Source organism: Pan troglodytes, chromosome 21, assembly GCF_028858775.2.
Source record: "Pan troglodytes isolate AG18354 chromosome 21, NHGRI_mPanTro3-v2.0_pri, whole genome shotgun sequence".
NCBI lineage: Eukaryota > Metazoa > Chordata > Mammalia > Primates > Hominidae > Pan > Pan troglodytes.
Genome location: NC_072419.2, coordinates 53,265,343 through 53,290,131, shown reverse-complemented (window position 1 = coordinate 53,290,131; position 24,789 = coordinate 53,265,343). Strand labels below are relative to the sequence as shown.

The 24,789-nt window shown below is 44.7% G+C and overlaps 1 protein-coding gene across 2 annotated transcripts in view; it reads right to left on the bottom strand.

Annotated features, from left to right (window-relative positions):
- Positions 1-24,789, bottom strand: part of EYA2 (EYA transcriptional coactivator and phosphatase 2) — a 294,449-nt gene that overhangs the window by 160,337 nt on the left and 109,323 nt on the right. For both annotated transcript variants that reach the window (XM_003316981.5, XM_063802586.1), the window contains exons 4-5: positions 23,110-23,252; positions 11,920-12,036 (exon numbers count right to left, since the gene is read on the bottom strand). In XM_003316981.5, coding sequence (XP_003317029.2) covers positions 11,920-12,036; positions 23,110-23,252 — 260 coding nt within the window. The remainder of the gene's footprint in view (positions 1-11,919; positions 12,037-23,109; positions 23,253-24,789) is intronic.

The window sequence follows — 24,789 nt, the reverse complement described above, 5'->3', positions numbered from 1 at the left end:
GATTCCTGGTGAAGGTCTTCTTCCTGGCTTGCATATGGTCACCTTCTCGCTGTGTCCTTGCATGGCCTGTCCTCAGTATGTGCATTCAGGGAGAGACAAGGAGGTCGAGATCTCTCTCTCTCTTTCTTTTTATAAGAACAGCAATCCCATCCTGAAGACCCCACCCTCATGACCTCATTTAACCCTAACACCTCCCAAAGGCCTCATCACCAAAACCCATCACATTGGAGGTAACAGCTTCAACATACGAATTTTAGGGGCGGGAAACAATTCAGTCCATAACACAACTTAAGAGTTAGCTTTGAAACATTGCTTAGACCTGTGCTGCCCAATAGAGTAGGTGCATTTACAATTAATTAAACAAAATTAAAAATTCAATTCCTCAGTTGCACTAACCACATTTCAGTGCTCAGTAGCCACCTGTGGCTAGGGGCTATCACGTTGCACAGCCACTCAGAGGATTTCCATCATCACAGAAGGGTCTGTTGGACAGCACTGCCTTAGCAAATTGCTGTTGAACTAAACTCCCTCCTGATCCCAAACTCATTCTCAATCTCTCCAGCTGTTTCCACCTGTTACCTCCAGTGGCTTTTGGAGATAGGGGTGACCAAATCTAACTTGTTATGTAACTAGAGGAAAGACCCTCCATTTAAACTCTATACGTTCTAAATTCAGAAGACTTTAGCTCAAGCAAAAGGCAGCAAGCCTGCCAGCACACATGAAGGGGAGGGGAGAGTGATCCCCCAGGCTGGAGGTGTTGCACAGGGCGAGAATGCTGACATGCATGGGGAAACCTCACCCACTTCATTGTGTGCAGAAGAGTTGCTGATTCACATTAGGAAACTCGGCCTCAGTCCAACAACCCATAGGATGCCAAGACTGGCTCCTGTCTTGACCAATGCAGTGAGATCAGGAAGATTTAGACTGCTCAAAACTGGCTGGGCTGGGACAGCCTGAAAGTTGCCATCACCGGAGAGAAATAGGGAAATGACTCCATTTCACCATGAGGAGGCCACTGGGCTCCACTCTCAACTATGGCCACACCTATCACTCAAGTTCTCTGAAACACACCTCACTGATGAAATAAGCCAGAGGTGGGGGAACCCAAAGGAGGTGATCTGTGTGGTTCCCCAAGTCACCACTTGGCTTGTGATTTGCCCCATCTAGTCATCTCGGGACCTGTGGTTCAGTTAAGAAAATATGGAGCAAGACTGCAAGATGTGGGCATGAAGCCAGCCTTATACGTGTTTGTATGCTTCACAAGGTGTTTCAAAGAGAGTGTATATCAATTGTCCATATTGAAAAAGAATAAGGAGATTTCACATTAAATAGAGTTTTAGGGATCACTTTGAAAAATGGAAAGATGTGGTCTCCTTGGGATCCATTCTAGAGGGGCAGCAATGGGCTGAAGCCAAGTAACACCCCACTATCCCCAGCGTTGGTGGGGGGTTTAGTCTCTAGTTTGCTACAGTTCCCACCACTCCCTATAACCCTATATCTAGCTCATGTCTCTCTTTTACATTACTGCTCGGCCCTGTACTATTTGAGTCTGAAATCCTGATTGAGAAGAACCACATCCTGGAGCAGGTTCAATCCAGAGACTAGTAGAATCATTTTTGAAAAAGTAACATTTCTTTGTGATTTCAGATGTAAATATTTCTTTTCAGTTTGTCATTTTGTTCTCTTTTTTTTGTTTGTTTGCTTGTTTTTTGTCATTTGTTTTGTTGTTTTGACTTCTGGTGTTCTTTGCCGTGCCAAAAAAGAAAAAAAAAATTCTGTAGTTGAACCTGTCAATCTTTTCATTTATGGATTTTGGATTTCTGAGTCCTGGTTAGAAAAGCCTTTTCCACTCCAAGTTTATAAAAAATTGTGCTTATTCTCGTTCTAGTATTTTTATGGTTTTATTTTTAACATTTAAACCGTCAATCCATTTGGATTTGTTTTCTGGTAGTAGGAATGGATACTTTTCTCCAGATGGCTAACTAGCTGTTCCAATGCCATTCATTCAATAGTTCATATTTTCCCACTGACTCAAGACATCACCTTCTCCACGTACTGAATGTGTGGGTCTCTCTCTGAGACCATTTGTTCTCCTCTATTGATCGGTGAGCGTATTCACACTAGAAGCATGTTGCTTTGATTATTGCAGCTTTATGATATGCTTAAATATTGGTATGCCTAGTACTTAATTGCTTTTCTTTTGCAAACTTTTAAAAGTCAAATCTCCTGGTTCACAGGAAAGGAAATATAAATCAGTCAAGGGTCTGAAAAGATGCTCAACCTCACTTGTGGGACAAGACTTAGAAATTACTACTGCCCTGAGACACCATTTTTTCATGCCTCAGATTGGCAAAAACTTCAACCGTTAGATGACACTGAGTCGATGAGTTTTTGTGAAAACAGGTACTACTCCCAGACACTGCTGGGGGGAGTGTAAATGGGTAGAATCCCTATGGAGGGTAACTTGAAGATATCTACCAAATTTAAATATAGACTTGCCCCTTGACCCCAACTCCTACTTTTTGGAAATTTGCCCTTCAGATATACTTATAAAAAATAATATACATATAGGGGTTTTCATGACCATTTCGGAGGCAGTTGCAAAAGAGTAGAAACAGGCCAAATGGCCCCCAGTAAGGAACTGGCTCAATCATTTATAGCACATCATTCAATGCAATAATAGGCATCTATGAAAAAGAATGAAGAAGCTCTTTCTATATATTGACTTAGCAAGTTCTTTCCAAGGTATATAGCTAAATGAGGAAAACGAAGTGCAGAAGAGTGTGCATAGTATGTTATCTGTGAAAAGAATATAGACAAGCATTTCTGCCATCATGTTATAATGCTTTCTTGAAAGGCCATGAGTTATGCAAACCCGTGCACTAAAATCAGAGAGCTTATGGGAAGAAGTAGGGTTAGAGCTGACTGCCCCACAGCAATGCCACTTTGTAACCAGAGCATTAACCAAAGCAGTGACAATCCCAGTAAAAATGATAGCATGGTGAAAAAATAAAAATGTAAATAATAAACTGAGAAGCATTACATTAAATAGAGATCTTTGCTTTTAAAAGGAAGTGAAAGTATCTTGATGGAGGTGATGAAGAGATGATGGAGGTGCTGAATTATGGAAACAAGGGCAAAACGCATAAAAATTGGCAGGAATTGCAAAATTAGTTCTCCCAAAATAGAACATGTAACCAAACTGAGGAAGAGGAAGAACATAGGGCATTCTGAGCAGAACTGTACTCATACCAGGCTTGCTGCATTTGCTTGTGTTTGGTATTTTATATTCAGCTGCTGTTAGCCTATGCTCTGGAAAAATTACAAATGAACCAATGCAGTGGAATTTTCACTTCTGGCCAAGACTGAGTAACAAGGTCTGGATTTACCCTCCCAGCTGAAACAGTTTGAAAACTAGGTTTCCAAGACATTGGGTCTCAGGCATGGACAGTGATCCTTGCAAGAGGAGAAACAGATGGTGAGCTGTATGATTGCCCCAGGATAGAGTTTCCAGGAAGGGAAAACCCAGGTGGAGGCCCGTGGTCTCTCTGAGCTGGGGAGATGGAGCTGCAAGTCAGCGGAGGCTAATGTGGCTGGAATTGGCAGAGCAGAACTCCCAGAAAAAGAAAGTTGCACTGGGAGTGCTCTGGAGGTTTGCTCACAGTTCCCCTTGAGTGGCCACCTGAGAACTGATGAGCACATGGGTGTAAGGAAACTACCCAGGGCTGAGAGAGAACCACTGGAAAAGATCAGAAGCAACAAGCTTCAGAGCTCATAATGGAGCTGGGAATAGTTCCTGTTCCCACCTGCCAGAATTGCAGAACCTCACAATTCATGGGGCATTGGGTAGAATACTCAGAAGGGTTTGCCTCAGTAGTGGAAAAAATTTCCCCTGGACTAAACACTGCTCTGATCCCAACTGGCAAGGCTGAAAGCAAGACTCAAAAGAATTCAACAGTTTCTAAGTAACCTAACTGCATCCCAGAACAAAGCTCAAAAGTATTTATAGGAATATAAAAATATCCAGCATCTGACAAGGTAAAATTTATGTTTGGCATCCAATTGAAACTTATCAGGCATGCAGGGAAGCAGAAAAATATGATTTTCGACATGGAGAAAAATCAATGAAAATGAACCCAGAAATGACAGGAATGATAGAATTAGACATGGACATTAAAACGTTTACTACAACTGGATTCTATCTGTTCAAGAAGCCAGAAGAAAGATTGGACATGTTAAGTAGAGACATGGAAGTTATCAGAAAAAGACCCAGGCTGGGCATGGTGGCGCATGCCTGTACTAGCACTTTGGGAGGCTGAGGTGGGTAGACTGCCTGAGCTCAGGAGCTTGAGACCAGCCTGGCCAACATGGCAAAACCCCATCTCCACTTAATATACAAAAATTAGCCAGGAGTGGTGGTGAGCACCTGTAAGCCCAGCTACTCAGGTGGCTGAGGCATAAGAATCGCTTGAACCCTGGAGGCAGAGGTTGCAATGAGCCGAGATTATGCCACTGCACTCCAGCCTGGGTGACAGAGCAAGGCTCTGTCTTCAAAAAAAAAAAAAAAAAAAAAAACAACACCCAAAATCAAACTTCTGGAGATGAAAATGATGTATGGGATGAAAAATGACATGGATGTAATTAGCAGCAAATCAGATACTACAGAAGAAAAGATTTATGAACTTGGAGTGAGAGGTAGTGGTGTGGAACATCAGACAAAAATTTGAAGAAATATTGGCTGAAAATTTTCCAAATTTGATGGAAACGATAAATCCACAGATCTAAGAGTCTCAATGAACACAGAGCACAAGAATCATAAAGAAAACTACATCAAGGCACGTAACAACAACAACAGTGATAGAGAAACCCTTAGAAGCAAATGAAACAATGCAACTTCCGAGTTATACTAACATAGTTTTCTTATTTATGAATCACGTCTGAACTAATTCTTGTAATAGTAACGTACAATATAATCGACTGCTTATATTTTACTTATGTTTGCAAAAAGATGTTCTGGATGGGTTCCCACGAAATTATTACAGTGGTTAATTGTTAGGGGTTTGGAAACGGGGTGGATGTAGCATGAGGGTAGAAGAAAGATTTCCACAGATGCCCGAACTAGGTAAATGCATAACCTGTTTAAAAAATTCATGTGTCTTTTTTTTTATTACAAAAGGAATATATTGGAGGGAGGGGAACTAGGGAGTGACACTAATGGACATGGGGTTTCTTTGCGGGGTGACAAAAATGCTGTGGAATTAGCTAGTGGTGATGGTTGCACAATTTTAGTGACTATACTAAAAACACTAAATTGAACACTTTAAAAAGGTGAAGTTTACCAGCCTATGCAACACAATGAAACCCCGTCTCTATAAAAAATAAAATTAGCTGGGCATGGTGGCAGGCACCTGCTAGTCCCAGCTACTCGGAAGGCTGAGGTGGGAGAATCGCTTGAGCCCAGGAGGCAGAGGTTGCAGTGAGCTGTCATCACACCACTGCACTCCAGCCCGGGCGACAGAGAGAGACCCTGCCTCAAAAAAAAAAAGGTGAAGTTTAGGGATGTGAGTTATATCTCAGTTAAAAATTAAGGCTGAGCACAGTGGCTCATGCCTGTAATCCCAGCACTTTGGGGGGCTGAGGTGGGCGGATCACTTGAGGTAAGGAGTTCGAGACCAGCCTGACCAACGTGGCAAAACCCCATCTCTACTAAAAATACAAAAATTAGCCAGGTGTGGTGGCAGGCACCTGTAATCCCAGCTACTTGGGAGACTGAGGCTAGAGAACTGCTTGAATCCAGGAGGCGGAGGTTGCAGTAAGCCGAGATCATGCCATTGTACTCCAGCCTGGACGACAAAGTGAGACTCCATCTCAACAAGAAACAATTTAATTAAAACACAGGAAAAAGAAAAACATACATGTTCATTGTTTAAAACAATAGAAATTCAAAGAACGTTCATAAAGGAAGGGTCCTAAAAGATCATGACATCCAGGGCTTCTCAGTGACCACAGAACGAGTTTGGACGGAGGGGCCCTCATCCCATCTGCCTGGGAAAACTGCCTCCTGAATTCTATTTCTGGAGAAGTACAAGGCACAACAGCCTGCAAAGGCTCTGAAAAGTCCTGTAGCAAAGATGTCTATTTTAACTTTGTGGCATGCACTATTGACTAAACGTATTTGGTATGTATGACCATGACCCGCCCCAACCCCTTTATTTTTTTCCTGGAACTCTTGTTAGCACTAGAACTGTGGAACACAGATCATGAAAGCTTTGTGACTTGTCCAAGGTCACACAGTTTACTGGTGGTAGATTTCATGAATCTGACATAGAGACTTTCTAAATCCAACACAATCCAGTCTCGGAGGTCTCGAGCTGAGATCACTGAGTAACAAGTGCTTTTACTGAACTTTTAATTTCCTACACATCCTTGAATTGCACGATTCTATGTTGCTCCTGAGTGGCTGCTGGAGGGGTCCTAAGCTTCAGTCTTTATGTTCCCTGGCCCTTCATAAATGCAAAAAGAGTTTCCATTGGATAGGGATCCCACTGTTTTCTTGCCTTTTTTTTTTTTTTGAGATGGAGTCTCGCTTTGTCGCCCAGACTGGAGTGCAGTGGCGTGATCTCGGCTCACTGCAACCTCCACTACCCGGGTTCAAGCGATTCTCCTGCCTCAGCCTCCCAAGTAGCTGGAATTGCAGGTGTGTGCCACCACACCCGGCTAATTTTTGTATTTTAAGTAGAGATGGGGTTTTGCCATGTTGGCCAGGCTGGTCTTGAACTCCTGAGCTCAGATGATCCGCCCGCCTCAGCCTCCCAAAGGGCTGGGATTATAGGTATGAGCCACTGCACTTGGCCTGTTTTTAAGTCTCCCTACAACACAGAGTTCACTGGAAGGGGAGTTTATGTGGATGCAGACAGTCCCACAGTCTCAGATTAGTATTCCTCTTTTCTCTTACCCTGACCACTTACTAAAATTGAGAGTTCAGGAAATAGAAGCGAACTTGGAAAGAACATGGCCCATCAAACCTGAAGTGAGGCTAACAATGTCAATCATAATAACGATAATTAACGTTTAGAGAGCATTAGTTTGTGCCAGGCGCGCTCTAAACACTTCACGTACATTAACTCATTTAGTCATCACAGCACCCCACGAGTAAAGTACTCTTAGTGTCCCCATTTCATAGGGAAGGAAACTGGAGTACTGAGAAGTAACTGAGCTCAAGGTCACAGGGCTGGTTTGCAGCCATATTTGGATGTTAACTCAACCTGACTTCAGAGTCCCTGCTTTTAGTTGTTTTTAACTACCATGCTAAGGAAGGAATAACAGAGATAATAAAAAGAAAATCTAGCCTTTATGGATCTCATCTGAGGTGCCCATGAATCATGTTATTTAGTCTCCCAAAGCCTCATGTTGTCACCTCTCTCACTATGATACCAGTTTCACAGGTGAGGAAACTGAGGCACAGAGAAGTCCATGTGCTTCCCCAACTCATGCCATTGTGTGTGGGGTACTGCCAGGACTGACCACAGGCCAGGTCCAGAACTCTTAACAACTCTGTGGCACCAGAAACTTCTTATAAAACACTCTGGAGATTTTTTTCCCCCTCTTTTTAATCTTTGTGGTTATTTCTGTGAATAGCAGTGTTTTACCAGAAGAAGCCAAAAAGAAAAAAAATCAAACCCATAAGAAACACACTTCAGCTATAAAAACCCCAGGGTGAACTTAAAATAAAGAAAATAAACAACTCTGCAAAGGCTGAACAAGAGCTGTGAACTTTTTTCTTTTACATTTATTGTATATTCCATGGAGGGGCAGTGTTATCCAAACAGATACAGATCTCAAACCAGGGCCTTACGGGGTGATGGCTGTGCTAAAGTTTTTGGAAGTTTATGAGATTAGCTAGAAGACCTAGTGGGAAGCATCCTGGCTTATCTAAAGCTTGCTCTGTGATCTTCCGTAAGACACTCCGTTGCAGTGCCTCAGTTTACTCATCTGTAAAATAATGAGGTGAGCCCCAAGAGCGTCCTTTTTGGCTTCTATAAAATTATATATTTTTTCTTTTTTTGAGACAGGGTCATGCTGTATTGCCCAGGCTGGAGTGCAGTGGGGTGATCATAGCTCACTGCAACCTTGAACTCCTGGGCTCAAGCAATCCTTCCGCCTCAGCTTCCTGAGTAGCTGGAACTACAGGTGCACACCACCATGCCCAGCATTTTTTTTTTTTTTTTAAAGATAGGGTTTTGCTCTATTGCTCAGGCTGGAGTGCAGTGGCATGATCACGGCTTACTGCAGCACTGACCTCCGAGGCTGAAAAGTGATCCTCCTACCTCAACATATTGAGTAGCTGGGACTACAGGCATGCATCACCATGCCCAGATAATTTTTTTTTTTTTTTTTTGTAGAGATGGGTTTCACCAGGTTTCCAAGGCTGGTCTTGAACTCCTGGACTCAAGCAATAAATATACCTGCCTTGGTCTCCCAAAGTGCTGGGATTATGGGCCAAAATTATGGTTTTAATTCTTAGAAAGGAAAAAGACTCATGCTAGCTTCTCACCATGGGCCAATTTCACAAAATCAGCATTTTCAGGCCTAAAAGTTCATAAGCCTCAATCTTCTTTATTTTCTTCTTCCTCTGAGAAACTAAGTTCAACCAATGTCTTCCATTCTGAAATGCTCTCAGTAGTTTGAGAGTTTATTTCTCCTCTGGAACAACTCAGAAAAAAAAGAAGTTAATAGGAAGCACATGGGCATGGTGTGTGAGCGTTCTGTGTGTTTGTGTTTGAAAAAAATACTTAAGAAGGAATATGTCAGGCTTGCAAAATGCCTGGGCTGTCTCAAGAGCAGTTTATAGCCATTAGCATCAGACTGAAGGCAGTTAATTGGGACGAAGCCCAGCTGCTGCCGCTGCCCTTCTGTCATCTGGGCTGTGAGGAGGATAAGAAAATAACCTGGACGATTCCCATGGTAGGGCGAGAAGAGAGCTGGAGACGTTGGCTGGTGGGGATTGAGGTGGGGGGTGGGGCCCTAGGCTCACCCCTGAGAATCACCTTCTAGATGGATCTAAGAGAGTGTGAAGGGCAGGATGGCATGAGGGTTATGTGCCTGGGCGACTGCCTAGCTCATTTCCCACTGCCATGGCCGTGTGACCTTGGGTAAGTGACTGAAACATTTTATGCCTCAGTTTCTCCACCTGTAAGATGAGGGCAGTGACAGTGCTCATGTCACGGGGCTACTGGGGAGATTAAGCGGCATGTTTATGTGCAGACACTAGGACAGTTCCTGGAGTCCTGAAGGAGTCCAGGAAATCTCATCATTTAGAGGAAGTGGCACCAGAGAAACTGGAGTCTGAATCCCAGCTCTGAACACTTATTGGCTCTGCGGTTTCAGGCAAGTCACTTGCCCTCTCTGAGCCTCACTTTCACCATCTATGAAAGCAGGGCTGATGGTGCCCACCTCACGCGGTTGCTGTAAGGACTAGAGAAGAAAGAATATTATTCTGCATATCCTGCTCTGGGGAGGATAGGATGAGGCTCCTCTGGAGTCCTTGAACACTGTGAGCCTTTTCCTGCCGCGGGGCCTTTGCTCTTGCGTTCCCGCTGCCTGTACGGCCCGGCCCAGCTCTGGCCCCTCCTGTGGCAGCCTCCTTTCCATCGGGAGGCCCCTGACCACCTGCTGAATGCCGATCACCACTCCTGGTCCATACCACTGCTCACGGTCCAGCATGCCACCATGTTTTTGTCTGTCACAGGCTTTATCAAAATCTATAATTATCTATCTACTTGTCAATTGATTACTGTCCATCTTTCTCCATGAGGAGATTGTCTTTGTGGGCTGCTGTGCCCTCAGTGCCTAGAAGGGTGCCAGGTGTCAAGCTGGTGCTCAACATACGGAATGAATGAATGAATGAATGAATGGGGGCCTCTCCTACATAACTTAGATCACTTATTGTGTGGCTGAGGGGGTGTCAAAATGGGATACGGGGACCGGGTCTCCATTTCAACCTCTGTGACCTCAGAAACCCTGAGGCAGTAAGTCCAGTTTCTATTTAAAGAGCTGGAAAAAAACTGGCTTGAGATGGACTCAAATACAAGTTGAAGTTCAGTACCTTCACACACCTCCTGTTATCAGGGCCGGTGCCATCATTCACTCCCCACTTGGAGAGATGGGTCTCAGGAGTTTACTCCCTTCAGTGGGCCTCAGAAAGGCCCGACTGGGGACACAGACGTGACAGCAGAAGCAGAGGAGGCAGGAAAGTGCCGGGGTTACAGCGATGGGCTTTGCAGTGAGGCTGGGGGTTGGGATTCCACCAGGCCCCCAAGACATCTGACACAGTCCCTTTGCCATTATGCTTACAATAAAATCTAAAATCCTTGCCCTGGTGTTGGACAAATCAGTCATTCCTTCTATGCCTCAGTTTCCTCTTCTGTGAAATGGGAATAATACAGTACCGTTGCTTGAGAGCGTCATGAAGGTTGTATGAGAGAACCCACAGAGCATCACCTGGCACCTAGCATGTTTGGTCAAGGCTGGCTCATGGCATCACTGACAAATTTGGACACAGACCTTACCAGGAAGCTATTCTCAGGGCTGGGCATGAATGCTTATCACCTGCTTTCCCTACACACATACCTAAGATTATTTATTCTCCTTTCACAATTTTTTTTTTCCTGAAATGCTGCCCTTGACAATCATTTTTATTACTTCCTTAATAAAAAATTAAAATAATAAAGATGAAGTGATAGTACTTCCAAGTAGTTGCTTTTAAAAGAAAAATACTATCAAAGCTGCATACAGCAGCGCACAGCTGTGGTCCGAGATACTCAGGAGGCTGAGGTGGCAGAATCACTTGAGCCCAGTCTGGGCAACATAGCAAGACTCCAACTCAAAAAAAAGTACAATCACTCATCAGCCCACCATCTTATCATTTTACTCTTTCAGACCCTTGATGGTAATTTTTAGCAGCTTATATAAAGGGAAACAGCAGAATGGGGATCCCCATAATTATAGCCACCAGCCCCCTGCTCCATGCATCAACTCCAGCATGCTCCCAAGGGGGGCATCAGAACAGAGAAGGGTTCTTGGATGGTAAAAGAGTGGAGATGAGCATGGGAGAACCCAGTAAGCCAGTTCCTTATGGCAGGTGGGTGGAGGGTTACACAATGGAGTTCTTTCTTCCTTAAGGCCACCCTCTAGGGCTGCAGAGCCTTGATCCTCCTGCCTGGAAAAACAGCTTCTTCACCCGACTGTCCAATATTTCCACCACCCGACATTTCTGAGTCTCTACAATAGACTTGCCTGTCTCATCACACTTAAAATACAAGCAAACTCCTTCCCATATCCCTCAAGGCCATGTGTGATTGCGCCTTGCTCTTTCTCCAAGATTCTCTCCTCCTACATACATGCCTTCTGACTTTGCTCCAGTCTCACTGGTCTCAGCTCTGTGCCTCAAATACATCCAGACATTTCCCTGCATGCAGAGTTTGTACAGGCTGTTCCCTCTGCCTGGAATGCTCTTCCCTAAGATGTCTATGTGGCTGCTCTGCCTCACCCTTTGGGTTTCTGCCCAATGTCATCTCTTCAAAGAGCCTTCCCTGGTGATTTGATCTAAAGTCACAAATCTCACCTTTCCTGACCTCCCAAGTGCTCATCACTCTTTATGCAAAGACCAGGTTTATTTGCCTTATTACATTCAACCCCTTCCCAAATCATCTGGCTTATTTGCCGACTTTATCGTTAGTCTCTCCCCACTGCCAGGTAATGACCATGAAGGCAGATCTCGTATCTATTTTCTCCACTCCTTGAGATAGAGCCTGGCACATAGTAGGTGCTCAAAAAATCTGCTGAATGAATGAATGAATGGACACCCAACTTAGGTGGTCCTTAGAGATGGGCAGGAAGGGGCCACAGCGCCACACTGACCGTGCATCTGGTAGGTGTATGGGCTCTGTCCAGTGGGTGGGGTGCTGAAGCTGGAGCCATAGCTGAGGAATCCACTCTGGCCAGGGGAATGGTTCAAGCTGTCTTCTGTCTTGATGCCTTTGAAGGAAGAGGGGGAAAAAAAAGGACCAAGGACACATGATTAGGATGCGTCCTTGTTACCCACAAAAGAGCTACTGGGTCAAGACAGCATGCAATTTTATCAGCTTCCAAATGAGGAGTTGCAAACTGGTGGCTTGTCAGCCAAAGTGAGCCTATAGACATTTGACTTGGCCCCCATATTTTTAAGAAAAACTGAATTAGTTGATTTTGTTAAAAGTCAGGATATTTCATACAAAAAACTGGACTTACGGCTTCTTTTTGAATGACAAGATGGTCTAGTAACACCATGTCTGCAACCCATGTGACCACAAGCTGCCCCTGTGGGCTCCCAATTCAGGTGTTTCCCAGGTCATCATAGATTCCATTCCATCTGCAGGACTTTGAGGCTGGTTTTAAGGTGCTATTTTCTCATTGCAGTTGTGATTTGTTTTGGTACATCCTAGGACCCTATCAAAAGTGGGGAAGGGAAAGGCAGGCCAAGAAGGTCTCATATTTTGTACATGCCACCAGCTTCATGCTACCTGCCAGCTTGGTAGGTATGAAGGTCTCATATTTTGTACATGCCACCGTGAGCTTCATGCTACCTGCCAGGTTGGTAGGTATGCAAGCCTGCAGCCCACTACTCCACTGAGTAGTGCTGTGTATGGCTTAAATGTCCATTAGGATTTTGGGCAAAGGTGTGAAATGAACCATCCTTCCTCTGCAAAGATGACATCACTTAACTGTAAGACACTCTCCAATCTCACGGGGGGACCTGCTAATCCCAAGGCCACAGTTACAAATCTGCCTTCTGCTTCAGCAAAACTCGGCATGCTTACCTAAAGCATAGGTACTAATTCCATGAACAACTGGCTGAGAAAGGGACTGTGTTGAGGAGGAGAGGCTAACCATCATCAGCTCATTCACTTAATTTTTATTGAAAATGTAATGAATGCATTGTAGAAAATTCCAATAGTACAAAAGGCATAAAGCAAAGTGTCTCTTCCTATCCCTGACCTCAAACCCCAGCTCTTCTGCCTATAGGCAACCACGATTACCAGCTTTATGGAACACAATTCACTTCCAGACAGGTTCTGTGCATATACAAACTTATGTATATAATATATATATGTAACGTATGTATCTATTCCATCTTTTAAAATATAAACAGGAGTATTCTATAAATTCTATTCTTCATTTTCTTCTTTTTCTTTTACTGCTTCACAATATGTGGTAATGATTATTCTTCATGAGCTTATAAAGTTCTTCCTTATTCTGTATTGATGGCTGTGTCACATTCTAATGTGTGGTTTCCTCATCATTTAACCAGTTTCCTATTCATTAACTTTTGGGTGATTTTGAGATTTTATGACTGTCATTTAAGCTGCAGCAAATACACACATAACACACACACATGCAACAAATGTGTATATATACACACATATATATATGCAGAAAATATATTTAACATATACATGTACCTATATGCATATACATATGTATTTGCTGCAGCTTATAGTCATCACACCACACACACACACACACACACACACACACATTTTGTGCACATGTGCAAGTCTATCTTTTAGGTAAATTCCCAGTAGCTGGAATCACTGAGTCCAGGGCAAGAACATCTTAAATCTTCTTGGATGTTGCTGAATGGTGCTCCCTAGATTGTAGGTGACATTCTCTCCAGTCACTGAGTGAGTCCTGCTTCTCCACAACCACATCAACTGTTATCAAACATTGCTTATCTCTGTCTATCTTTGGGTATAAAACAGTATCTCATTGCTGTTTAAAATTTCATTTCTTTCAAGAACATTTCTAGTTCTGCTGATGGTTTTTGTATTGAAATTTCCTCCTTCTTATCCTGTCAACCCCGTAAAATAAGAGAATGCTTAGTAAGGTAAAAACAGATAGATTCTGAGTCAGGAAATCTGGGCTGGAGTCCTAGATGGTTTGCTTCATTGACTGGTGACCTGGAAAGTTTCTCCTGCAACCCCAGGTTGGAGGCCTCCTTTCTTGTGAAATGATGGGTTGTTAGGAAATTAAAGTAAGAGGAAAGAATGAACATATAAAGGCTCTGAATGAAGTAATTAAAGAACAGATCTCTTTTATCCTCACATCAATCCCACAAAACAGGCTATATATTACTTCCTTCATTTTAAAGATGTGGGAATTGAGATTGCCAATCCATTGGACTGGGGTCTTGCAATTGGCGGATAACTCTGAAGTCAAGGTTCCTTATCTTGATGCTTCTCAATAACAGGTGTGAAGGGGTTTTATGCCATCGATGGTGCCAGACTTTAGTAACAACAACGATGGCAGCAACAAGCAATATTTATACAGCACCTTCTTTTTGCTCAGTCCACTAGGAGTCGTTAACGTTGCATTGGGTACAGTCTGCCTCACTGTGCACCTAAAGTAAAATCTAAACTCTGCAGTGACCCCCAAGGCCCTGCATGGGCTCTGCCCACCCCTCCGACCTCACTGCCTTTCCTGGGCTCCTTCGCTCCCTCTGCCCAAGCCATATGCTCAGACACTCTGTTTTAGTGACGGGATGGAAAGCCAGAATCGGAAATATCACTGCTTGTTCAGCCAGTTCCCTGATGATGAACTCCAGGTTGATTCCAGTTTTTACTACCACAATCCAAGATGAAATGTACATACTTCCTCAAGCAATGTCAGAGTGTTTGTCTTGGTTGGATACAAGACAAAAATTGCTGCCTCTAAGGGTACCTACATTGTCCATTTTAAATAGATGATACAGACAAACTGCAACCATGTCTTTGGACTCAAAGCCTTTGCATATGTTGCTTCCTCTGCCTGGAATCCACACCTCCCTCTTCTCTATCAGGCAAATGTTGTTTCCCTAGAAAGGTCTTCTATGACCTAAGTCAGCCCTGAGTAGCATGCAGTTCTCCTGCCTGGCACTCATCCCCGTTCACTGTTGAACCTCTGCTCTCTGTTTAGGCTGGAGGCTCCAGGAGGGCGGGGCTGGTTCCCTCTTGTACCCTGCAGTCTCCCCATATGTGGCTCCCTGTCTTGCACATAGTAGGTGCTCAAAAATTGTCTGGTAAATGAATGACTACGAAAGAAAAGAAAATAAAGTTTTTCATCTCTTGTTTGCTGAAGGGGTTGGATCATAAAATTCTAATCCATGAGAAAGAGAAGAGAATATGAAAATGGCAAAGGCACACGAGGGCCTTCATCCCCTAAGTCTGTTGTCCAGACTGCGGTCCATGCATCAGTTACAAGTTCAGAATGAGAAAGTCAGACACTGAGAAGTAAACATCCTGAAACTTTTGCAGCAACTTGGCATTGTTCTGACATCTAAGGCCATTTCTCCAGACTTGTATTTAGTATGCTTTTAAAACATTTTAATTTGGCCCAGTACGGTGGCTCACGCCTGTAATCCCAGCACTTTGGGAGGCTGAGGTGGGTGGATCACTTGAGGTCAGGAGTTCGAGATCAGCCTGGCTAACATGGCGAAACCCTGTCTCTACAAAAAATACAAAAATTAACTGGGTGTGGTGGTGCACACCTCTAATCCCAGCTACTCAGGAAGCTGAGGCATGAGAATTGCTTGAAACTAGAAGGTGGAGGTTGCAGTGAGCCAAGATCACGCCAATGCACTCCAGCCTGGGCTAAAGAGCGAGACTTCATCTCAAATAAATAAATAAATAAAAATTTTAATTTGATTTTTCTGGTAATTCATTTTTACTAAAATATTAGTCCACAGTGGAATGGCAATTAAAAAGAAAAAACCCAAAAACTGGTCTTTTAAACCAGATAGAGAAACACTGCTCTAAGAGATTATGTTCAAAGGAAATCTGGTCACGGTTTGGCCTGGGGACAGACTGATCTCATCAGACCTGCTACTCCGCAGGCATCTCTGATAAGTATCTTCACAGCAAAGAGAAAGAGGCCTCTGAAAAGGTGCTCGTGAACTATCTGCAAGTTCCACTGGCTTCCGCTCATGGAAGCACCAAAGTGAGCATGTGGATTTCAGAGAGGGTGTCAACAACAGACAGCCAATAAGCATTCATTCACTCATTCACAACTATTAGCTCAGCACCTGCAACAGGTCAGGAGATACAGATCTTGATGCTGCAGATACTGTAGCGGTTGGAGCTTATATGCTAGTGGGAGGAGAATGACAGCAGAAAAACAAGTAAAAACACACAGTAGAGGAGAAGCATACAAAATATTTTTTGGGTAACACAAGAGACAACATGATTGGCTCCCTGACTCCCTGGCACACTCAGCGGCACACACTTTTCCCTGCTATCTTATGAACCTCACACTAACACAATTCTCCAAACATGATTAAATTTTTTGGACTCCATTTAGAGTCTTATGGTGCTAAAAAGAAGAATGAAGCAGGGAAGGAGGTAGCAAAGTTGGTTAAGGGGAGTTGGGATTTGAAATTTCAAACAGAGTGATCCTGAAAGGTCCCTTGGAGGAGGAGGAAGAGGTCCCATGGAGGAAGAGACATTTGAACAAAGACCTGAAGGAAGCAAAGGAGCAAAACTTGTGGACACTCGAAGGAATACCTGTCCAGGCAGAGGGAAGGCATGTGCAAAGGTCCTGAGGCAGGAGTGTACTTGGTATGTTGGATGAACTAACAGCAAGGAGGCCAGTGAGGCTGGAGTGGGGTAAGGGTTGGGGAGAGGGTGAGTGATGAGGTCAGAAAGATCATCAAGGTGGGGACAGGGCAAAGATACTGCAGTGGAAAACCTTTGGCTTTGATCCTGAGAGGGGCCCTGGAGGGATCTGAGCAGAGGAGAGACAGGAGATGGTTCAAGTTTAAAATATCAACAGCCCCCTGAGCAGGTGCTCCGTGATGTGAATTTGGATCAGCCCATGGCACATGGCACAGCCCAGAGTACTCGTTTCCTGTCCTGGCTCTGTGGTATCACCAAGGCAGGTGCCCTCTGCTTTCCAAGCCTCAGTTTCCTCGTGACTACAATGAGGGTTTTGGACCAAATTAGTGCTTCCCCATCTTCAATGTTGTGCACCACTTGCTTGATTTTCCCATATCCCAGCACCATCCATATAATGATTCATTTCATGTTGTTTTTAAACATCAGGCCAGGCATGGTGGCTCATGTCTGCAATCCCAGCACTTTGGGATGCTGAGGCAGGCAGATCATTTGAGGCCAGGAGTTCAAGATCAGCCTGGGAAACATGGTGAAACCCTGTCTCTACTAAAAATACAAAAAATTGCTGGGTGTGGTGGTGCACATATGTAATCACAGCTATTCAGGAGGCTGAAGCAGGAGAATCACTTGAACGTGGGAGGCAGAGGTTGCAGTGAGCCGAGATCATGCCACTGCACTCCAACCTGGGAGACAGAGCGAGACTACATCTCAAAAAAAAAAAAAAATCAACTCAATTTTAAAACTATTTGCTTGCCTTAAGCAATAATGACCAAGAAATCACAGGTTCCATATTTTATATATATTATATATATATTTGTACACACACACATATATATATAGATATAAATGCATATTAAAATAAATATGTAACTACTTTTTTTTTTTGAGACAGGATTTCACTCTGTCACCCAGGCTGGAGTGCAGTGGCATGCTCACAGTTCACTGCAGCCTCGACCTCCCAGGCTCAAGTGATCCTCCCACCTCAGCCTCTCTAGTAGCTGGGAGCACGTGTGTGCCACCACGCCCAGTAGTTCTTGAGACTCAGCACCCGGAGGCTTTGAAGCTTTTATCTTCAGCCTCCTGGAACCTGAGCCCACCATGCCTGAAGAAACCCAGAGGAAGGGCCACATGAGAGAGAGGCCCCACTGTGCCATCTAGGCAGCCCCAGCCCACCTGCTGCGAGCACAGCAGCATGAGAGGGACTGTGTGAGACCAGCAGCAGGCCCACCTGGCCAGCCCACAGAAATAATACGTCAGTGTTATTTTAAGCCACTAAGTTCTGGAGTGGCTTTTTACAAAGCCAGAGACAATGAAAATTCTTTGCCATTATCCAGGATAGTGAAGAATGCACATACCCCATGACCCAGAAATTCCTCTCATAGGTTTCCACCCCTGAGAAATGCACAAAGATGCTGATTGCAGCGTCCTATGTAATGAGAAACAAACAAAGCCCTAAAAGACTGTCTAAAGAATGGGTAAGTAAGTTATGGTGCCGTCAAGTAGTGGAATATTATACAGTAGTGAAAATGAATGAACTACAGCTACTTGTATGAACATGGATACATTTTACAGACACAATGTTGGGGTGGAAAAAGCAAGTTGCAAAAGAATGTGTACTAAAAGATGCAATGTAGGTGAAGTTTTAAAACATGCTTAAAATACTCTACATTAAAGGTCAGCAAACTCCATCCCATAGGCCAAATGTCATCTGCTGTTCATTTTTGTAAATAAAGTTTTTTGAGACATAGACAGCCCATTCGTTTATGCTTTGTCTATGGCTGCTTTCATGCTACAATGGCAGAGTTGAGTGATTGAGATAGAGACTGTGTGGTCTGCTAAGACAAAAATATTTACTATGTGGCTCTTTATAGAAAAAGTTTGTTGATCTCTTCTACATAAAAAAATGCAGGGGAATGATAAACATGAAACTTGGGGGCACAGGAATCTTTCAGAGGAAAGGAAAGCCGCCTCCCTTTATTTTTTAAATTGAATGGTCAGTTCATAGGTGTCATAGTATTACTCTATTATGTATGTCTTTAATATTGCATAATAAATTGAGAAAAAATACTCAATACTCTAACTGTCCTTGTCTCTAGTTTGCTCAATTGTGTTATTTCCTGCAGCTATTTAAACAAAGTAAATAGCACTATTTGCCAAGGAGCAATGAAAAAAGTTTCCTGACAAGATTCAACAAGGTTTGTCCAGACGATGAGCAAACACGGCTTGCTCAGGCACAGGCAGATGTAAAGGGAAACAGCTTTTCATCCACCTGTTATTGTTCAGTGACATGGACATTCTGTGTGTGTGTATGTGTGTGTGCGCGCATGTGTGTGTGTGTGGCAGCCTGGCTTCTACTGGGACAGGTGACATTTGTTGAGCATTTCTCTTGGGGTGGGCCCTGGTGAGGAAGCCCTTCATCTAGATCAGGGTCATGGACCAAATCTGGTCCACTGCCTGTTTGTGTAAATAAAGTTTTATTGGAACACAGACATACCCATTCGTTTACATTCAGTCTGGCTACTTTCACGCCACAATGGCAGAGCTGAGTAGTTGTGATAAAGACCATATGGATCACAAAGTAGAAAATATTTACCACCTGGGCCTTTACAGAAGAAGATAGCCAACCCCTGGTGTAGATGATCTCATTTAATCCTCCCAGCAATCATGAGAGGGGTAGACTTAGTATTACTCCCATTGTATGAATGTGAAAACAGAGGTTTAGGGAGGGGAGGCTGCTCCCTCAGGGTCTTGCAGCCTGCAACCCGCAAGGGTGGGATGTGAATCCGGGCAGCAGAATTCCAGGACATGTGCTCTTATCATCTACTCTGTATCATCCAGGAACAGACGCTCCAAAAGTAACTGAGACAGTAAAATAACTTTGCACCAAATTGATTTCCATCTGATGCCATGTTTTGTCTGGGAACAGGGCTAGTTTTCTCTTTTATGTGAAAAAGAATATGGCTTCATTTTTCTTGGCTGTCAGCCAAGCGGGGTAACTTATGTCTGATTGTATTCTAAGCCTTCTAGCATAGCAGGGGAAAAAAGTTAGAAAAGATGCCCACACCTGTTGGCCAAGGTCTGTCATAGGTAATCCCCCGGGATTTACAGAATGCATAGCCAGGCGTCGGAGCCCCGTGGGTGAGGGCTCGGGGTCCAGAGCCAGGCTGCCTGGGCTTAATTCCACCTCTGCCACCAACCAGCTGGGTGACCTTGGGTAAGTTATTTAACCTCTCTGAGTCTCTGTTTCTTTATCGCTCAAGGGAGGATAATGAGATGACCTTCCTTGTAGGGTTGAGGTGGGGATTAAAGGAATTAGTGGAAATAAACCAATGTGAGTGACAGGAAGTCAACGATGGTGACTATTACTAAGCCTGGACTGATGCCTCGACAGGATCTGTCAATTCTGCCTCTAGAGTTGCTCTTGATTCTGTCTACATGTGTCTGTCCGCTGCCATGGCCTCGCCCCAGGCCTCCAGCATTTCCTGCTCCAGGCTTCATCCGTCTCCCAACGGGCCTTCCTGCTTCTCCTCCTGATCCCCTCTGAGCCAGCCTCACCATAGCAGCCAGTGTGATCTTTAAAACCTAGGCTGGGCATGGTAGCTCATGCCTGTCATTGTAGCACTTTGGGAAGCAGAGATAGGAGGATTGCTTTAGGTCAGAAGTTCAAGACCAGTCTGGGCAACAAAGTGAGACCCCCCCACCCCCCGTCTCTACAAAAAAATAAAAAAAAAATTAGCCAGGGGAGGTAGTGCGTGCCTGTAGTCCCAGCTACTCATGAGGGTGAGGGAGGAGGATTGCTTGAGCCTGGGAGGTGGAGGGTGCAGTGAGCTATGATTGCACCATGGCACTCCAGCCTGGAAGACAGAGCCAGACCCTGTCTCTAAAAATAATAAAAATAAGAATAAAATTTAAAAAAACCCACGTAAGTTGCATCCTATTACCCACTGCTTATAAACCCTCTAGTGGCTTCCAGTCTCACTTGGAACAGAACCCCAAATCTTTCCTGGGCCTCGGAGGCCCCGCCCACCTCATTCACCTCATCTCCCATTGTGCTCCAGCCATTAGTCTTCTCAGAATTGCCAAGTTCCTCCGCATTCCCAGGGCCTGCCCCTCTGCCTGGATGCTCTCCTGTCTGTGCCTGCACATGGCTATCTCTCAGTTCTTAGCTGAATTTCGCTCCTTATTTAAAAGGCCTTTCCCATCCCTAGAACCTAAAACAAGTCTTTGCTTCCTTTATGCCGTGCGTCCTAATTTGAAATTACACATACAGATTTAAAAATCTGGGGCCAGGTACAGTGGCTCCTGCTTGTAGTCTCAGCACCTTGGGAGGCCAAGGTGGTGGATCACTTGAGGCCAGGAATTTGAGACCTGCTTGGCCAACATGGCAAAACCTCATCTCTACAAAAAAATACAAAAAATTAGCAGGGCGCAGTAGCGTATGCCTGTAGTCCGAGCTATTTGGGAGGCTGAGGTGGGAGGATCACTTGAGCCTGTGATGTTGAGCTTGCGGTGAGCTGCGATGGTGCCACTGCACTCTGGCTGGACAACAGAGTGAGATGCTGTCTCAAAAAAAGAAAATTAAAAAATCTTTTTTTTCTATCTCTAGGCCAGAGTTTGCAAACTCAAGTGTCTTCACGGAAAAGGCAGATAATTCAAGGGAGTAATGTGGGCTGGGTGAGGACTGTGGCAAACTAAAGCTAAAAGGAAATGTCTGCAGGGCTTTTGTCCACACAGAGCCACTGACCCCTGATACCAAAACTGTGAGTCTAGTGCTGCCTGATCATCGGTTTTAGGCAGTAATCTCCATGAAGACAGGGCCCGTTCTGCTTTGTTGACCACTGTCTGCCCCACACATGACTCAATGTTGAATGAATGAATAAATGAATGAACGAATGAACAAACAAACAGGGCAGAGGTATGGAGGAAGAGGAGGGAGGAAAGAAATATAAGAGTCAGCCTCTGCGCTCAACTCAAGCAGGACCCCTCTAGGTGGGAAGATGAAACGAGCATATTAATTTTACAATTGAGGAAACTGAGGCCTGGAGAGGTCAGGGGCAGCGAAGTCAGGCAGGCAGGTCCCTGCCACCAATGCTACGTCCTTTCCACTGGATAGCCCGGATTTGGGTGGGCTGTAAAGTCACGTGGAGTGGCTATCTGTAGTTTCTTCCTGCCTCCTTCTCCTTTGCGAACCACCCCTGCCTCACCTTCAGATCAGTTGTTTTGGGTGAGGCTGACCTGACCCCTAGTCCTGCGGGTGGACATGTGGCCAAATATGGCCACCCACAGCACCTATCTTCTTGGATGGATGTGGGAGTCCAGTAGAGAAATTCCTGGGACTCTGCAGGAAGTCCTAGACAGGAGGGGCTCTCTTTTTGGGGGACACTGCAGCCTGAAACTGCCAGGGCTGTCTTTGCCACCACAGTGGGAGAGCCTGCCTGAGCCTGAGGCCCACAGAAAGGGAAGCAGAGGCTGAGTCCTGATATTATACCTTGAGGACCTGGACCCAGGCCTGCCTGAAGCCAGTGCCCTAGGTTTTTCCAGCTACGTAGGCAATAAACTCCCGTTTCCTCCAGCTGATTAGCTTGGGTTTTTGTCACTTGATACTAAAAGGGCTTTGGTTAAGATATCAGCTAGGAGGGGAGGGAATAGCATGACTCAAGGCCAGAGGCAAGGGCAGGCGGGCATGGATGGTGAGCCAGGTTCGCAAGTCTTCAGTTCTTAGCTGTAAGATGTGAACAGTCAAGGGTGGGAGGTCTGTGTTTCTGCCCCGTCCCCCACCACATCCATTTCTCCTTCTTCCGATACTACCACTCTGTTTTCCTTTAAGAAAACCACCCCTCCTTCAAAGATAATCCATAGGCTTCAGCTTCCTTATCTCCATCACCCTGTTCTCCTTGCCTTGCTATAAGCATTGCCACATGGCCCAACTTGGGCCAATGAGGGCCAATATGGGATTCTGCTGGAACTTCTGGGAAAGATGAGCTCTCTTTCCACTGGGCATGCAGAGCTAAAAGGATGCAAACCTTGAGTGGACAGGCACCATCTTTGCTGCCATGCAGGCAGAACTTGCTGGGAGCATCTGAAGATGGAAAGAGACTTACACCTCACGATGACACTTTAGCACCTAGATCCAGTCATACCTGATGACAGCTGTATCCACAGATCTCTCAGTATGCAAATCATTCAGTCCCGATTTTCCCTAAACCAGCTTGGGTTCAATTTCCAATTCTTGCCATCAAAAGCGATCTTGATATTATAGGCTATAGAATTTGAACCATATTTAAAGTGTTACTCTTTTCCCTTTATCTCTAATCCAAAATCAGGTTGGTTGTGTCTATTAATCCACATTTAGCTGAGACAATAGTGCAGAACAAAGACCATGATTTGGAGACCTGAGGAGGAGAGTAAGGACTTGTTTGCTACTCACTGTAGGAAGGGATTCCATAGGCTTGTGCTGGAGGTGGGTAAGCTGTATAGGGGGTAGCCTGCTGGATCCCCGCACTGTACTGCGTCTGGCCGTAGGCTGCCATGGCTGTGGAAGGCTGGCTGGGGAGGACACGTGGGCAAGATCTGTGTGGAAAGAGGGAAGATTAAATCTCCAAGCCCAGTCTGGCACCCCTTCTTCCTTATCTTGATATCAACACCCCCATTTTTCTTTGGGGTTCTACTCTTTCCAGAGCAGAGACAACATACATGTTCACCAAATCCCATTTTATTTCCCTCTGCCTGGGAAGCAGGAAGATTACATTTTCTGTCTCCTGTGCAGTCAGATTCAGCCGTGTGACTGGGTTCAGCCCCGTAGAATGTAAGCAGATATGCTGTAAGCCACTAGCAGGCCTGGTCAATGAACACATCCCCCGCAACCCTCCTGTCCTTTCTCCTCTTTCGATAGCAACTGTGGAGGGCACAGGTTGAGATGACAGAGCCATAATACGGAAACACCCTGGATCCCTGAGTCAGCTTGTGGAGAAGAGAGAGCTGCCTTGCAGGGTTTCACCCCATCCACACTGGACTTTATGTGAGTAAGAAACAAACCTTTGTTGTGTGAAGCCACTGAGATGTCGAGGTTTACTGATTACTGTAGCATAGCCTATCCTACCCCGATTGTCCTAATTTAGATACTGTCTCAATTGACTGCAGCTTTAACAGGGCTGTCAATCAAGATGTCTTGCTCTTAGCTAAGGGGTGGGGACATGATGCAAGATCATCCAATCAGACTCTGCCCTGGGAATTTAAATCCTCCATATTGCTTGAATCCTGAATCTGTCCCATTCTTAATCTCTCTCGAGGCCTGATTATTTCATTTATGTTGTGAGCTATTCCAGATATTCCCCCCAAAATTCTTTTAGACTTATATCAGCCAGAGTTGATTTCTGTTGCTTGCAACCAAAGACCACAAATGACTTCTCTACTCCATGGAGAACAACAGGTTCTATAATGGGCTAGGATGTACAGGGCTCCTTACTTAAGATATTTGTACTATGGGTGCTGCCAAGCATTGTGTTTTTTACTAAGGGTTGGGAATTGTGTCACATGCACCTGGTATGTACATTGTATCTCATGGATGCTCTTATCAAATCTCTGGGGTGGAGGCTCTTATCTCTCCTGGTTTAGAGATGAGGAAACCAAAACTCAGAGAGCTGAAAACACAGCTACAAAGTGGTAAATATAGAGCTTAAACGAAGGAGTCTGACTCCAGAGCCCATGCTTGGAACCATGAATCTGCTATTTCTCACAGGACTAGGATTCATCCAGCCCTGCAGATAGCAATAAATAAAGTCAAGGTCAGTTGTTCTAACACAAAGGGAGCAAAATGGTGGCCCAGGGGCCACATCCAATCCACAGAGCCATGGATATAATTTCTTTGGCCAGTGAAGTTATTTTTTTTCCTAATTTGAAATTGTTGTTAAAATTTGAAAACCAGGAGGTTACCTGCACAGATACACACACACATGCAGGCACGCACATAAACACACTCGCTTTGTCTCCCTTCTCCTGAAAAGCAGGTGCTTCAGCGTACCTGGGTCTGCACGCCTGTGTGGTGCTATCAGCTGGATTTGAGCAGCAGCCACCTCTTAAGACCGAATCACATCCTGTCCGCAACAAT